At 56.3% G+C, this 14,078-nt stretch overlaps 1 protein-coding gene across 1 annotated transcript; it reads left to right on the top strand.

Moving 5' to 3' along the window:
• Positions 1 to 561: 561 nt before the first annotated feature.
• LOC121672146 (opsin-5-like) lies at positions 562 to 12,117 on the top strand. Its single transcript, XM_042044677.1, has 6 exons — positions 562 to 1,076; positions 4,595 to 4,682; positions 5,944 to 6,106; positions 6,613 to 6,740; positions 8,245 to 8,573; positions 9,363 to 12,117. Exons 1-6 carry the CDS (start codon positions 1,008 to 1,010, stop codon positions 9,915 to 9,917), a joined length of 1,332 nt encoding a protein of 443 aa, XP_041900611.1. The 5' UTR covers positions 562 to 1,007; the 3' UTR covers positions 9,918 to 12,117.
• Positions 12,118 to 14,078: the final 1,961 nt, after the last annotated feature.

The raw sequence follows: 14,078 nt of genomic DNA, 5'->3' as shown, positions 1-14,078 counted from the left end.
ATCTCTTCTGGGAAAACTCTTGTAGACAAGAAGGGAGGGAGCAAACTGGGGTCTGTGTCTGCTCCATGGTGTCTCCACACCTTCCTCACCTTCTCAGATAGCTCCCCTGTGTCTTTCCCAACTACACAAACCAAGTGGGAACTAAATGATCTCAAGGACTTCAGTCCTTCTTCCAAACCTGGGTGAGAATGGCTGATGAATGAAGTGCTGTTGGGGAGGAGTGGTGGTGTTGAGGAAAGACAGACTGAGATGGAGCTTGGTTTCCCAAGGAAAACTATGCTAAAGGAATAATGCAATTGTGCAAATGTGCCCCCAAAGTTCGGTAGCTGTTGGCAGCGCAGTGCGGAGTGGAAAGAGCTGCTGCTCCTGTGTGAGCTTGTGACCCTGTTGAGAACTCCCTGTCCCTTGGGGCATCACTGAACATCTTCCCTCAGATCCATTCCAGGTGAGAGGGAGAAAATGGAGCACATTCCCTGGTGCATGTTGGGATTTTTGGGTTAACTCCAGCCATGTGGAGAGGCTGCACAATGGGGCTTCAGACTTGTCTGAGGCCTTTTGTATTTCTGGAACACAAACAACAACTAACTTTCAGTTTATAACAATCTCAGTATGTATCTATTTACATAGCTGGTGAATCCATAAATGATTCTCATGAAGCCTCTTTCACACATGTGGATACATAAGGCTATTGCTGTGCATTTCTCCAGCTTTGGATTTCCTTTCTGAAGCAAATTTAAGCAGCTGAATCCAAGCTGACCAGCAGACCTGGCAGTATTTGGAGCTCTAAAAATTAATATTAGGATTTTTGATATCATTCCCATTTCCTACTGGCAACCAGAGGAAAGCTCTTGGTGTGGAGGATATTAACAAAATTAAGTGCTGGTTGTGACTTGTGTTTTGCCAAGCAGAGACAGGTCAAATGCTCTGGGTGGAAAACAAAACCCAGCTCCGACTGGCAACAGAGTCAGTACAGTCCCCACCTCCTCGTCTCCACTGTCACTCTGAGCATGTCCTTGGAGCACCTCAGAGCTCCCCATGGGGTCCTGCCCAGTGGCCAGCCGGGTCTGCAGGGACAGGTGAGTGACCAGCCTGTCTTCCTTGGGGCAGAGGGGAGGGGGTGGCCAAGCAGAGGTAAAAACGAGCCCGGGGATGCTGAGGCCACGGAGTGCTGCTTTAAAATACACTCTTGGTGCCTCCGTTTCTCTTGCTGTGAAAATCGCGGCTCCGAGGTCGGTTAGTGGGGTGGGGGAGCGGGGGAAGGGGATGCCGGGGCTGAGGGGCACAGCGGGGCTGTCCCGGCGGTGGCGACGGTGTCCCTCAGCCTCCCCAGCGCCGCGGGCAGGGCGGGACAGAGCGCGGTGCGGGTGGGACAGAGCGCGGTGCGGGTGGGACAGTGCCCGGTGCGGGTGGGACAGAGCCCGGTGCGGGTGGAACAGAGCCCGGTGCGGGTGGGACAGAGCGCGGTGCGGGTGGGACAGAGCGCGGAGCGGGTGGGACAGTGCCCGGTGCGGGTGGGACAGAGCCCGGTGCGGGTGGAACAGAGCCCGGTGCGGGTGGAACAGAGCGCGGAGCGGGTGGGACAGAGCGCGGAGCGGGTGGGACACGCGGTGCGGACGGGACAGGCGGTGCGGGTGGGACAGGACACGCGGTGCGGACTGGACACGCGGTGCGGGTGGGACAGTGCCCGGTGCGGGTGGGACAGTGCCCGGTGCGGACTGGACACGCGGTGCGGGTGGGACAGTACCCGGTTTGGACAGGACACGCGGTGCCCAGCGGGTGGGACTGGACACGCGGTGCGGGTGGGACAGAGCGCGGAGCGGGTGGGACACGCGGTGCGGACAGGACACGCGGTGCGGGTGGGACAGTGCCCGGTGCGGGTGGGACACGCGGTGCGGACGGGACACGCGGTGCCCAGCGGAGCTGTCCGTGGCTGGCGGTGCTGAGCGAGCGGCGGAACCGCGCCCGCCCCGCGGAGCCCCGGTAAGTTCCTGTCGCGGGGACAGGAGCGGGCAGCACCGGGGGCTCCTCCGGGAAAGGTCAGGCGCTGCCCCGGAGGGACACGGCGCCCCGAGCATCCCCGCGCCCGGGCGCGGGCAGGACACGGGTCCCCGCGGGTGCAGCAGCGCAGGGAGCCCCGTGAGTGACCGGGGCTGTGGGGACGCTCCCCGGGGTGCGGGGGGCTCGGGGGAGCCGGGGGCGGCAGTGGCGGTCCGGGCTGTGAGCTCCGCTCCTCGCTCCGTGCGTGTGTGTGAGTGCGGAACATGCTTTGGGGCGTGAGCGGCGTTGGACTCCCCTAAAAGGGGCCTGCCGGAGTCCCGGGCGGGCACTGAGGCAGAACGCAGATTTTACCGTCTGGAGCCGGTGGGGATGGGCAGCCCTGACACAGGAGGATTTCGGGTAGGGGTCCAAGGGCCGCCTGTCCTCACACTGCTGTCTGTCCTTCAGGCCCTGAGCACTTCTCAGCTGTGCGCTTTTGCTATTCTGTGACTTTCCAGGGCCTGCACTATTTGCTAGGTAGGCAGCAGTGTCTGAGCTTCTCCTGTGCTGGGAATTGCAGAAATCGATTCCTGCCGTTGACTATTGAAAGAGTCTGGAGGTCAGGAGAGTTTCCAGGCTCATCAGGTTTCCTCCTCCTCTCCAAGGCAGACTCTGGCTTTGTGGCACGTTTGCTGAAGAAAAGCAAATATTAAAGTCTGGAGAAGAAAAGGGCAAAACTGATAATCACACAAAATGCAATGCATGATTTTTCATGTAGACAGAGTGTGTGTAACCAGGCCAGTCCAGCCATGCCAGTGTCCTCCCAGGTGCCAGACAGGGACATGGGATGTAGGTTTGGGTTTAGGTTTCTTCTTGTGAACACAGGAATCAGGGCTGGGATGCAGAACACAAGGGTTTCCTTGTTATGTACCTGTGGCAGCAGCTGCTTGGAAAACTTCATCTCATTTTGAAGTCTGATTAAATTGAGGGGAAAGGAGCTTTCACAGTCTGTCTCTTCTCAGAACAGCGTCTGAGCAATGGAGCTTAAATCAAATTCAGCAGCTCTGTGTGCCCAGAGAGTACGTGGCCGAGCAGTCTGATGTTGAAGGGCTGCGCTGTGCTGGCTGTACCCCTGAGGACAGTCTGGGCTGAATCCCTCCCAGAGGAGTCACAGATTTAGTCTTGATTGAGCACAGTCATGTGTTTGGAATGTTTCTGAGCTGGAAGAAAACTCTTGTCGCTGTTTCTGTCAGAAATGATTGTGGATATGTTTGGTACCTGCACTGATATTTCTGCAGTTTGTGACTCTCCACTAAGGGTGACAGCAGAGAGGAGGCCTGTGCAGGCGTCCCCCATCACACGCTCACCTGAGGGAGCACCTTGATGGGAGTGTACAGGATCCAATTTATGACTTACTTTTGGACACCGAAGGGATAGCTCTCCACATTTCTATAAAACTGATTTATTGTCTGTGTGTCAGTGACATCAGCACACTGATCAGTGCAAGAGATTCATTTTTATCAGTTCTGTATTAGAATGAGAGATGTGTATTTTACAGGCAGCTCAAGCACAATCATAAAAATGGGATTTATCCTAAGCAACATGTGAGAAATAGAAATTCCTCTCCTGTGATTATTGTTCCTTTTTGCCAGCTTGATCTCACAGGACACTTGCAGCTCACCTGATGTATTGCAGGATGGAGACCTGCCAGGGATCTGAAGAAAATCAAATCCTACAAGCTTTACTAGTTCTCTCCTTTGCTGCATGTGTGCTGAGGAGCATGAGCAATTCCTTCCAGGCTGTTTATGCTGGGCCGTGCCCCATCTCATCACCAGTGCATCTGTGTGGCCACAGTCCCTCCTTTTTCCCTGGCTCTGTGTTCTTAATACACAGATGCTTTGCTAAAGCCTCTTGGAGAGGTGATGTGCATGTGCTGTGTTCAGCTTGGCTGCTTCCAAGGGCTCTTGAGGAAGATCAAATATGGCCTAGGGGTGAACTGTGCATTATGAGCATTTCAGGAGTGATTTCAGCTCTAAATGAAGGTTGTTTCCAATTAGGTTAATGAGGAATGTCGTTCTCATGTCCAGAGTCACTTGGTCTGTACAGGGAGATATAAATCACCCGTCCCTGTACACAGACACTCTGAAAGCACAGGAGAACAAAGAAGATAATTTCCACTGGGCTGTGAAGCATTGAGCATCCAGGGTGTCTGTGGAGGAAATGAACCCAGAGCCCCCTTCCACCACGGGTACTATGTCCTCCTGCCACCCATCACCCCCGGGGGCTGCCAGCTGAGGGGGTGGCCTGGGCTGCTCCGAGCAGCCAGTCCCTGTGTCCGAACACACAGCGCCTGCTGCCGCCGCACACGGCCAGGACTTGCCAAGAGAGTCAAGGTGCGAAAGCTGCTGCTCATCAGTGAAATCCGTGGTTGAAGGAATGGTAATCAAGTGGGATTACCAGCCTGATCCCATCCCAGGCCAGTCAGTGCCGCAGACAGCGCTGGCCAGAGGCTCCTGCTGGCCAGGAATGTGTCACCGTGTCCTCCCGGGAACTGAAGGAGCTGGGCACTCCTCGTTAGCCAGAATTCACTCTCACTCTCATGTATCTTGCTTTGCAGATGGGGAATGTGTCCAACACCTCAGTGTTCACCTCCACCTTATCGGAGAGAGAAGACCTGATTTTTGGCACTGTTTATTTAGTCTTTGGTAAGGAAAGATGACCTGTTGATCCCCACGTCCCTGCCCAGCTGCCTGCCAGAGACAGTCAGGCCTCTTCAGTCACTGATGCTTCCAGAAGTGTCCAGTCATTAGCAGAATAATTAAACTGTCCCTTCCCATGTTACTCGAAAGTATGATCTGGGGACTGAAAAGTTGAATAACTTTGAGAAATATGCTGTAACTCCTACCACAGCCACCCGAGGTGAGAAGGGCAAGGGCTCTGTTGGCACCACCAGCTTCAGATCTCTTGAAGGGGATTTGGAGGTCAAGCTGGCTCTTGATTTCAGCAGGAGTTGGTAAAGCTAATAAAGTGTACTTAGAACAGATGTGAGACTCACTGTGTGGGAAAAATGCCTTGTGAGGCTGGGAAGAAGGATAAATATCTCAGTACTCTGCTCTCCAGTGACTCCAAAGCCTCCAAAGCTCTGGATTTGGCCAGGTCCCACGTGGGAGTCCTGTTCCTGAGGGGAACTTTAGTGTTGGCCATTCAGTGGCTTTGGAAGCTGGTTCTTACCAGGGGATTTAATTTGCCTAATCCATTAGGGAGGAACTCTTATCCTGCCCAACCTGCCCCAAGAGCAGCAAAGATTCCCCTTCCAAGGACACTGAAACCTTTTTTCCATGAAATCACAATTATGTAATGAAAAAGAGAAAGCCCTTGTTATAAAACTTTAATCACCACTGTTGATTTAAATACACTAATAGCAAACAAAGAGCCTTCTTTTGTTTAGTCTGGATTTTCCTTGATCTTCATAATGCCTTTCTTCTTGTTTATTTTGTTACCATGATATGGGACAGTGCAGACTCACAGGAGTGACACTGCCAGGAAGAAATTAAAAAGGCCAAGGGGCCCAGCTCCCTGGCCTCACATCAGAGGAGCAGTTGCACAAAGTTCCCGTTATTTTTCTAGCTGGGAGGAAGTGCCCCTTGCTCCTTCCAGCTGGAACAAGTGACTTCGGCCAGATCCTGCACCCGGAGCCCATTGCAGTCTCATCCCATCACTGCCCTCCTACCAAGCCTCTGTAGGATCTCAGGAAGGGGAAGGGATCTGATCCAATGTAAAGCAGCTCCAGTTGTGCTCACATGGGTCCTGTGGGCTCCCCTGCTCAGCCCACCCCAGAGAGGGAAGCCCGGAGCCCTCTCCACCCTCTGTAGACTTCTGCAGTGTTTCCTTCTGAACATCTCAAGATGCTCCTGGTTCCTCTCCTGGCTCGGTTACACACAGCACCATTCTCTGCCTCCTCCACAGGCATCATGTCCCTGTCTGGGAACTCGCTGCTGCTGCTGGTGGCCCATCAGAAGAGGTCCCTGCTGAAACCTGCTGAGTTCTTCATCGTCAACCTGGCCATCAGTGACCTGAGCATGACAGTGACGCTCTTCCCCTTGGCCACCTCCTCCTTCTTTGCACACAGGTACCTCATGGAAGTGGCTCTGCACTGGCCAGTGGCCCAGCTTGCAAATTGTCTGGGAACCAGGAGATCTCTGGCAGGTGCAGAGGGACTCGGGAGTGAGTGTGGTGGCACAGGGCGCATGTGAGCTCCATCCCACAGTGGGTGCTTTGCTGCTCCTTGTCCCTCCAGTTCCTCACACAGACCCACTGCAAAAGGGGTTTGGTGGGAGCTGCTGTGGTCAGGGCAGCTCCTGCACCCCTGGCTCCATCTGTGCACATCGCTGGGATGCTCAAGGAACAAATTTGGGGCAAGGTCATGCCCATATTTGCTTGGTCAGGTGCTGGTACTGTGCAGCCTGTTGGAACCACCCCACCTGTGCCCAGCTTTGCTGCTGGAGTGGGACCAGCTGCTGGGAAATTCCCGACCTTCCTTCCCGCAAAGGAGAAGCCTCCTGTCCAGCCGAGTGCAGGGCTGTCAGCCCCTGCCCCGGGGGGAAGGACGGGCTCACCTGCAGGCTCTCCTTGCAGGTGGCTCTTCGACCAGGCCGTGTGCACCCTCTACGCCTTCTGCGGGGTCCTGTTCGGGCTGTGCAGCCTCGCCAGCCTGACGGTGCTCAGCACGGTTTGCTGCCTGAAGGTCTGTTACCCGGCATACGGTAGGTGCTGGGATGGGTTATCTGATCCTCACTTACACCCCTCTCTGTTAACAGAGCCCTCTTTGTTCTAATGAGCCAGATCCACCTCTTCAGGGAAAGCTTTGCCCCAGGGCAACCTATTCCCAGTAAATATTTAGAGTCACAGAATCACAGAAATAAGTTTAGGTTGGAAAATATCTTTAGGATCATTGAGTCCAGCTGTTACTACAGCACTTCCAAGTCCAGCACAAAACCATGTCCCCAAGTGCCACATCTGTGTGGCTGTATCACAACAGGTTGCAGGTTTTTGAATGTCCATACACACACTTGAGCTTAGACCAGAGCAGACTGCAGCTGGGAAGCCACAAGCTCTGGCAGAGCAAGAAGAGCTGCTTTCCCTGGTCCCTGGTGGGAGAGCCATAGGCTAAATGTATTTAATTCACTGAAATAATTAATACAGGAGGGCTGTGTGTGCAGTATTACAGCCCATGTCTGTAGCCCCGTTTTCACCTGGATGTCCTCCACAGAGCTAAGGTGATTGTTTGCACTGCAGGGAGCACCTGAGGAAGTGAGGGAGCCCAGGGATGTTCCCTACACAGCTCCTTCTCCAATTCTTAATTTCCTCAGCTCAGCAGCCAATCCTCCCTCTAGCATTTATCTTCAGAACAGACTTTGCATTAAAGACCAAAAATAGAAATAAAATGGGAAATCAGAGATAGCAGTTTAATTTGCAGACCAGCGCCCCAGGGCTCCTCCTGTCACCCTCTCCCCTGACTAACTGCCTGTGTGCCCTGAGCTGGTGGCTGCTGCCAGCCACCAGTGTGTCCCCAGCAGCTCTCAGTGCCTCAAGGACGATGCTGGAGCACAGTCACCTTGGTATGTGCCAACACAACAGCTCAGGAGGTGGCTAAAAAGGTGGGAGGAAAGATAAAGATGAAAGCTGGCTGCGGAAAGGCAGCCCAGGTGACGGTGGCTTTTCCCTGCACAGCCTCTGCTCTTGATCAGCCAGTGCTTGGCAGCCTGGCACTTGGGGCTTATCTACAGCCCAGCCCATCTTCTGTGAGGAAATGCAGAATCAAATTGTGCTTTTAGTTGCTTAGTTTCAAAGCAAAATGTTACTTGTACGTATGTCTGAAGATTTAGCACTTTATAGTGAGTCTTAGAACATCAGAGAGTTTGCGATTTGATGGGGGTTGGGACAAAAATGAAAACAAAACGTCTCCCCCAAAGCTTCGCTCGGCAGGGAGGGAAAGGTCCTTCAAGTGTCAGGATCTGGGGTGGTGGCCTTGAGTAGCCCTGCCCTGTGCCCAGGCACTGCAGCCGGTGCCGTGTCCACACGACCTCCCAGCAATTCCCGGCAGGCCAAAGGGGCTGTGCGGCCGATCCTGCGGCCGGGCCGGACCCCGGCGTTTCTCCCGGCTCCTGGTGCCTGGGCCTGGAGCTGTGGGTGGCTGGGGGTGCAGTCCCCTCTCTCCCCTGCCCCGGCCCACGGGGAGCCCTCCTGAGCCCCGTCCCCACGCCGCAGGGAGCAGGTTCTCGCGGAGCCACGCCGCGGTGCTGCTGCTGGCCGTGTGGGCCTATGCCCTGGCCTTCGCCACGGCGCCCCTGGCCCAGTGGGGCGGCTACGGCCCCGAGCCCTACGGGACAGCCTGCTGCATCACCTGGGAGGCCTCCAGCAGGGAGGCCACGCTCTACATCCTCGCCCTCCTCATCTTCTGCTACCTCCTCCCGTGCCTCCTCATCCTCGTGTCCTACGCGCTGATCCTGTGGACGGTGCGGGTGTCGCGGAGAGCCGTGCGGCAGCACACGTCCCCCCGGCGCGGAGCCCGCGGCGGGCACGGCCTGCTCCTCAAGGTACCGGGGCTCGGGGGCCTGTGCGGGGGTCTCGGGGTGCCCTGCCCAGCCCACTGCCCACGGGCGGGCAGAGGCAGCGGGGTCCCTCCCGCTGGGCGTCTGCTGCTCCTGATGAATTCTCCAGGTCTCTGTGTCAGTGTGGGTAACAACACATTGCTCCTCGTTTAAAGCCATCAGGTGGAGGAGTTTTCATTTTAAATTACATTGGAAAATATCATAAAGGAGCTTGCATGAGTCATTGTTCCCCAGACTACAAGCTAATACTATAATTTACCAAGGATATGTAAAAACCCCTGAATACCCTTTAAAAAACCACAGCACGAAAGAAAGCAGCTTGCAAGCCTGGCTTTGAAGGAAACATCCACATCCAGTCAGGGGAGGGGGACTGAGCATAGCCCATTTCCAGGCCTCCCAAGCCACACAGGTTGCTGGAGGGATTTCCAGTGCTGCCAAAAACTGTTGGGGTCCGATGCTGAGCTGGTCCCAGCCAGGTCACTTGGTCCTTTGTAGCCATCTGCCACAGCAGACTGAGGCCGTGCCTGACTTTCCCAGGTGGGACAGGGTGTGAGTGGCCTGAAGCAAGAGCAGGTCTATGCATGAGGTGTGCTGAATTGCTGCCCTGCTCTCTGACGTTCCAGTACGGGTCCAGAAGGCTGAGCACCTTTCCCTGGGGATGTGAGGAGTGCTCAGGGTCCTGCTGCACATGGCTGAGTTTGGGGGGTGTGTCAGCATCCCCCAAGTGCTGCAGGAGTCTCATGGCACCACCATCTCCATCTCCTCCTTTTCCAGCTGAGCATTGCCGTGTGCCTGGGGTTCCTGGCTGCCTGGACTCCCTACGCCGTGGTTGCGCTGTGGGCACTGCTCGGGGACGCCAGCCAGGTGCCAGCGCTGGCCTTTGTGCTCTCAGCCGTCTTTGCCAAGTCCTCGACGCTCTACAACCCACTGGTGTACCTGCTCTTCAAGCCCAGCTTCCACAAGTTCCTGTCCAAGGACAGGGTGCTCCTGCAGGCCCTGCGTGCCCTCCTCTGCTGCGGCTGCTGGGGCGCTGCGCTCCAGCCCTCCCTGTCCCCGGCCTTTGGCGGCCGCCCCGGCGCTTGCAGAAGCTGCAGTGATGTTTTTGAGGGTTTCAGTAACTACCCCAGGTGCTACACACCCCGCCGGGCGCCCAGCAGCTCGGCCCAGAGTGGCCCCCTGGCCGTGCTGGCCGGTGGAGCTGCCGGGCAGCCGGGGCTGAGGAGGACGGTGCAGGTGATGGTGCTGCTCACGCGGAGGCGGTCGGGCCTGGGCACTGCCCACGTGGCGGGGGAGGCCTTGCCCTCGGCCATCACCAAGGACCTGCTCTGAGCCCAGCCCTGTCCAGCTCTATCCTACCAGAGCACTGGAACACAAACCCAAACCCAGCATTCTCTCACCCCCGTACCCAGCGGGTCCCAGATGTTCCACAGATGAAGTGACATGAAGATGTAAGACCAACCCCTCTGGTTTGGCTCTTGCAGCTCTGAGCCTGGTGTTTGCACTTGCAAAAACAAGAACAAAAATAGACCCCAGTGCCTGAGATGTGCCCAGGGTGCAGCCCAGGGTACAGTCTCTCCTGCAGTTTGCTCTCTGGGCCCTTGGCCTTTGTTTTTCCAACCTGGTGCTCTGATGACCAAGTAGGAACTTGGTTGTCTTAAAAATTGTGCCTGGCAGGGCAGGCTGGGGGCCAGGAGGCCCTGAGGGGCATCTACCTCCAGTGCCAGCTCCTACAGCCCCTGCAGCCACTGCCTCTCCCACTGGGGAGTGGGACTGTCCGCACAGCTACCCACCCTGGGATCACGAAGCACCTCCCTACAGGTCTCAGGGACTGCTCTCTGTGCCGGCTGTGCTACCCCACTCCCTCCACTCGAGTGAAAGCCACCACTGCCTACCGACAGGAATGGGAGCTTGTCTTTAGAGCAAGGATTTGGGGTTACAATAATTCTGGAGCGAGTAATGGCAGTCCCAGGGAATGATCTGCAGGCAGGGAATGGCAAATCTGTGGGTGAGCACCACCCTGGAGATGGGGCTGTGGCCGCAGGGTGCCCCCGGTGCTGGGACAATGGGGCAGCTCATGTCACCTGCACTGCTGCACAGGGCAGCAGCTGCCTGGGCTAGAGCATCCCACAGGATTGCAGTTGGCCTTTGGAGGTCAGGGAGGGCAGTGCACCCATGGGTAGAGCCTGGGACAAAAAGGAACGAGAAGCTGTGCCAGGGCCTGATGCAAAGCCATCCACAGGAAAACCCCACCTGGCAAGTTCCCTGTGCCCTGTCCCCGGCCCTCCAGCACGTGAGGGGATCACGCAGTGTCTCTGCTGACCATTCATCGTGTTCCAGAAGTTGTCCTTTCTAAAGTAAATTCCCTCATGCAAAACCGGCGTCCGGCTCGGTTCAGATCCGTGTTGGTGGCTGCACTGCAGGATAACGGGAACACGGATGGGGATAGTGCGGAGCGTGGCCGGGGCCAGAGCGTGGCCAGGCTGGGTGCCACGGGCGAGCCACGCAGAGAGGGGCACAGCCCATCTGCTGGGCACGGGCGCGGGGCTGCAGCAAACCTCCTCTGCCCCAGCAGCCAGAGGCCATGGTGTGTCCGGCAGCAACGGGACCCTGCCGCACCCTGCGTGTCCCCCGGGCCATCCTGGGCCATCCTGGGCCATCCTGCTGCTGCCCATCGAGAAAAGCCTCCAGAAGGGGACCAGGGGCTGATTTCCCTTTGGAGGACGCAAACATGAAGGGCTGCTGCCATCTCCTGGGGGCTCTCAGGGCATGGCCACCCCGGGGTGGACAGGGACCAAGGACTGACCAGCCAGGCTGGGGACTGGGCTGTGCCGGGCTCAGGGACACCGACGCAGCGCTGGGTCCCTGCTCCGCCTGCCAGCCCCCGGCCAACTGCTTTAGCCCCTGCTGGCTAAAAATACAGTGCTCCAGAGATCAGGGAGAAAGATATTGATCTGCCAGTCCCTCAGGTCCTTTATTACTCCAGGCAACCTCCAGATGAGCGTTTTCATCTTCAGGTCGGTGTGAGAATGCCCAACACTGAGATCCCTAATGCTGGGAGTGTTTAATCTCCATTCCCACACACTCCTGCTGCCGACGGCAGAGGAGCTGCAGCAACCCAGCAAACTCTGACCAGTTCAATGAACTCCACGTGCTGTAGCAGGACCAAACAGCAAGTCCAGGGTCCAGCATCACCCGGGACTCCTCCCTGCCAGGCTGGCTCCATGCTGTGGGGCACAGCACAGCTGGGGCCAATGCAGCCGTGTCCCCAGCTGGGAATGGTGCCAACAGCTGCCACCAGTTACCTGAGGATTAGAGACAACCCCCTCCCTCCAGGGCAGCTTCCCGGGTGCTGCTGATGGGCTGAGCCTGCAAGGAGGCTGGTGGCTTCACCCTCGGAGCTCAGGTAGGGTCTCTCTGCTGGGCCCAGCAGGGTTTGGGAAGGGGATTCCTGGTTGTGAGAACCAAGTTCTTTGAATTTGGTGATGCTGCAGTGGGTGGGGAGGGAGTTGGGGTCTGCAGTGCTGCTCAGTGAGAGCCTGGGCCTGGTGCAAGAAAGGAGCCAGGGCTCCCTTGGGGTGGGTTTGGTGCCCAGGGGCTACACTCTGGGGACTGAATTCCCACTCTGTGCTGGCTCACTCAGGAGTCTGAGGGCACAGCTACATGCTCCAAGGTGGCAGGGACACAGTCTGTCCTAGGAAAGGAAAAGTGGGGAATAAATAAGGTGACTGTCAAGGAAAGTCAGCAAAATCATAAATGAATGTGAAAACCAAACGTAGCAGAAATTTCTTCCAGTGGTTCTGAGCCACAGAGGTTAATGTGTAGTTTGAGGGAAAGTGAAGTCTTAACTCTGAGTTGTGCCAAGTGCGGTGATATTGTGGTGCAGTTGCTTTTTAAATAGCTCCCCCACCCCCCCATTCCTCCAGCTTCATTGCCTCAAATGATTTAATTCCTGTGGTGGTTAATTGAAGGTATAAAATACTTCCAGCTGGGGCTCTTGTCCCTGAGCAGGGCCGGGAGCAGGACCAGCCTCCCCAGCAGCTCTGTGCTCCAGCAGGGCCCACAAAGCTCATCCATCTCCTGTTCAAATCTGAAGTGTGAATCCCTTATAAAGATCCCATCAGCTCAAACCAGAGCTGCCCTCAGTAATGCCCAGGGAAGCTTTGCAACCAGGCCCTTTTGTACCGCCAAAATCACCATGGCACAAAGCGGACAGCGCAGGTGCCCCGTTCCTGTGCTGTGTCACCTCCTGTGGCTCTGCTGTTCTCGCGGCCTGTGCAGCCTCGGCCTGTGCCACTGTCCCTTAACTGCAGCCCCACAGGTGGAAACCTCCCCTCAGGTGGGTGAGCTCACCTGGGGGGGTGCAGGCGTGGGGAAAAGGCTAAAGGTGTCTAATCAGCACAGGTCGGAGCTCTGCTCTGGCTTCCCAAAGGCTGAGCTCCTGAAGGGCAGGGAAGGACTCTTGGTTGTGGCAGCTTTGGAATTAGGCTGTGGAAACAGCCCGTCGGTGCTTTGGTGTTTAAAGTAAAGCAGCATCTCCTCAGCCTGGAGGATCAGCCAGAGCCCACTGAGCAGCAGCTCCTGGGGCTCTGCAGGCAGCAACCTCTGCTTCAGCTTCTGGGGCCCTTCACTGAGTGCGTTAGGAAATCAAGTTCACTCGTGCACAGATTTGCAGATGACACCAAGTTAGGATGGGGAGCTAGTGCTTGTGGAAAGAGGGTTAGAGTTTAATAGTGGCCGGATAAAATAGGAAATTATCAAAAGTAACTGCCAGGCAAGTCAATAAAGAAGAATTTTTCTTTTATAAGCATATTAAGTGAAGAACTCCAAACTGTGAAGTGACTGACAGGAAAGCCATTGTATTGATAAATGAATATGAGAATTGGGCGCTATGGTAAAGACTTCTTTTGGTCCAAAACATGGGAGTTAGCTTTGCTCTCTCAGAATACACACTTCATTCCAAGTTTTGACAAATGTAATATTATGTTAAGTTTTAGAATAGTTGGGTTTAAACCGAACCATCCCACGTGTCTTCACCGGAATCGCTCCAGAGCGATTCCCTCCGCCCCAGCCGTCACTTGCCGCTTTCCCGGGAAGCCGCCGTGTCCCGGCGCGGCGCCGCCGCCAGAGGGCGAGAGCGAGCAGCGCACCTGACGGCAGGTGCGGCCGGGAGGCACCGGGAGGCGCGGGGAACCGCGGGGAACCGCGGGGAACCGGGCACGGCAGCGGGACTGAGGCACCGTGCTACCCCCGCTGGGACAGCAGCTCCACCACCGAACACCTGAGGAGAAGCTCTCAGGGACCTTCCAGCAGCTCCTGGGCTTAAAGGCTCAAAGTGAGAAATGCAGCAGGAGTGATGGGTAACTAAAGTTTAATTCAGCCTGCTGGGGTCTACTAGGGTGACAAAAAGCCCGATTTTCACACAGATCTTCCGACGGATCAAGCAAGCACCGATGGCTTCCACAGCCCGCTCAGCCCCAGCTGTGCAGGTCT

The sequence above is a fragment of the Corvus kubaryi genome, unplaced genomic scaffold, assembly GCF_017639235.1.
Source record: "Corvus kubaryi isolate FWS band 111438036 unplaced genomic scaffold, C.kubaryi_AGA036_p1.0 134, whole genome shotgun sequence".
Classification (NCBI taxonomy): Eukaryota; Metazoa; Chordata; class Aves; order Passeriformes; family Corvidae; genus Corvus; species Corvus kubaryi.
Note: the sequence above shows the minus strand (reverse complement) of the source record. Positions and strands in the feature narration are given on the sequence as shown.

Excerpts from the sequence above, each read along its gene's own strand:
- LOC121672146 (XM_042044677.1), top strand. The coding sequence starts at position 1,008 with ATGTCCTTGGAGCACCTCAGAGCTCCCCATGGGGTCCTGCCCAGTGGC. Across the intron at positions 1,077-4,594 it reads AGCCGGGTCTGCAGGGACAG|ATGGGGAATGTGTCCAACAC; the intron begins GTGAGTGACCAG and ends CTTGCTTTGCAG. Across the intron at positions 6,741-8,244 it reads GGTCTGTTACCCGGCATACG|GGAGCAGGTTCTCGCGGAGC; the intron begins GTAGGTGCTGGG and ends CCCACGCCGCAG.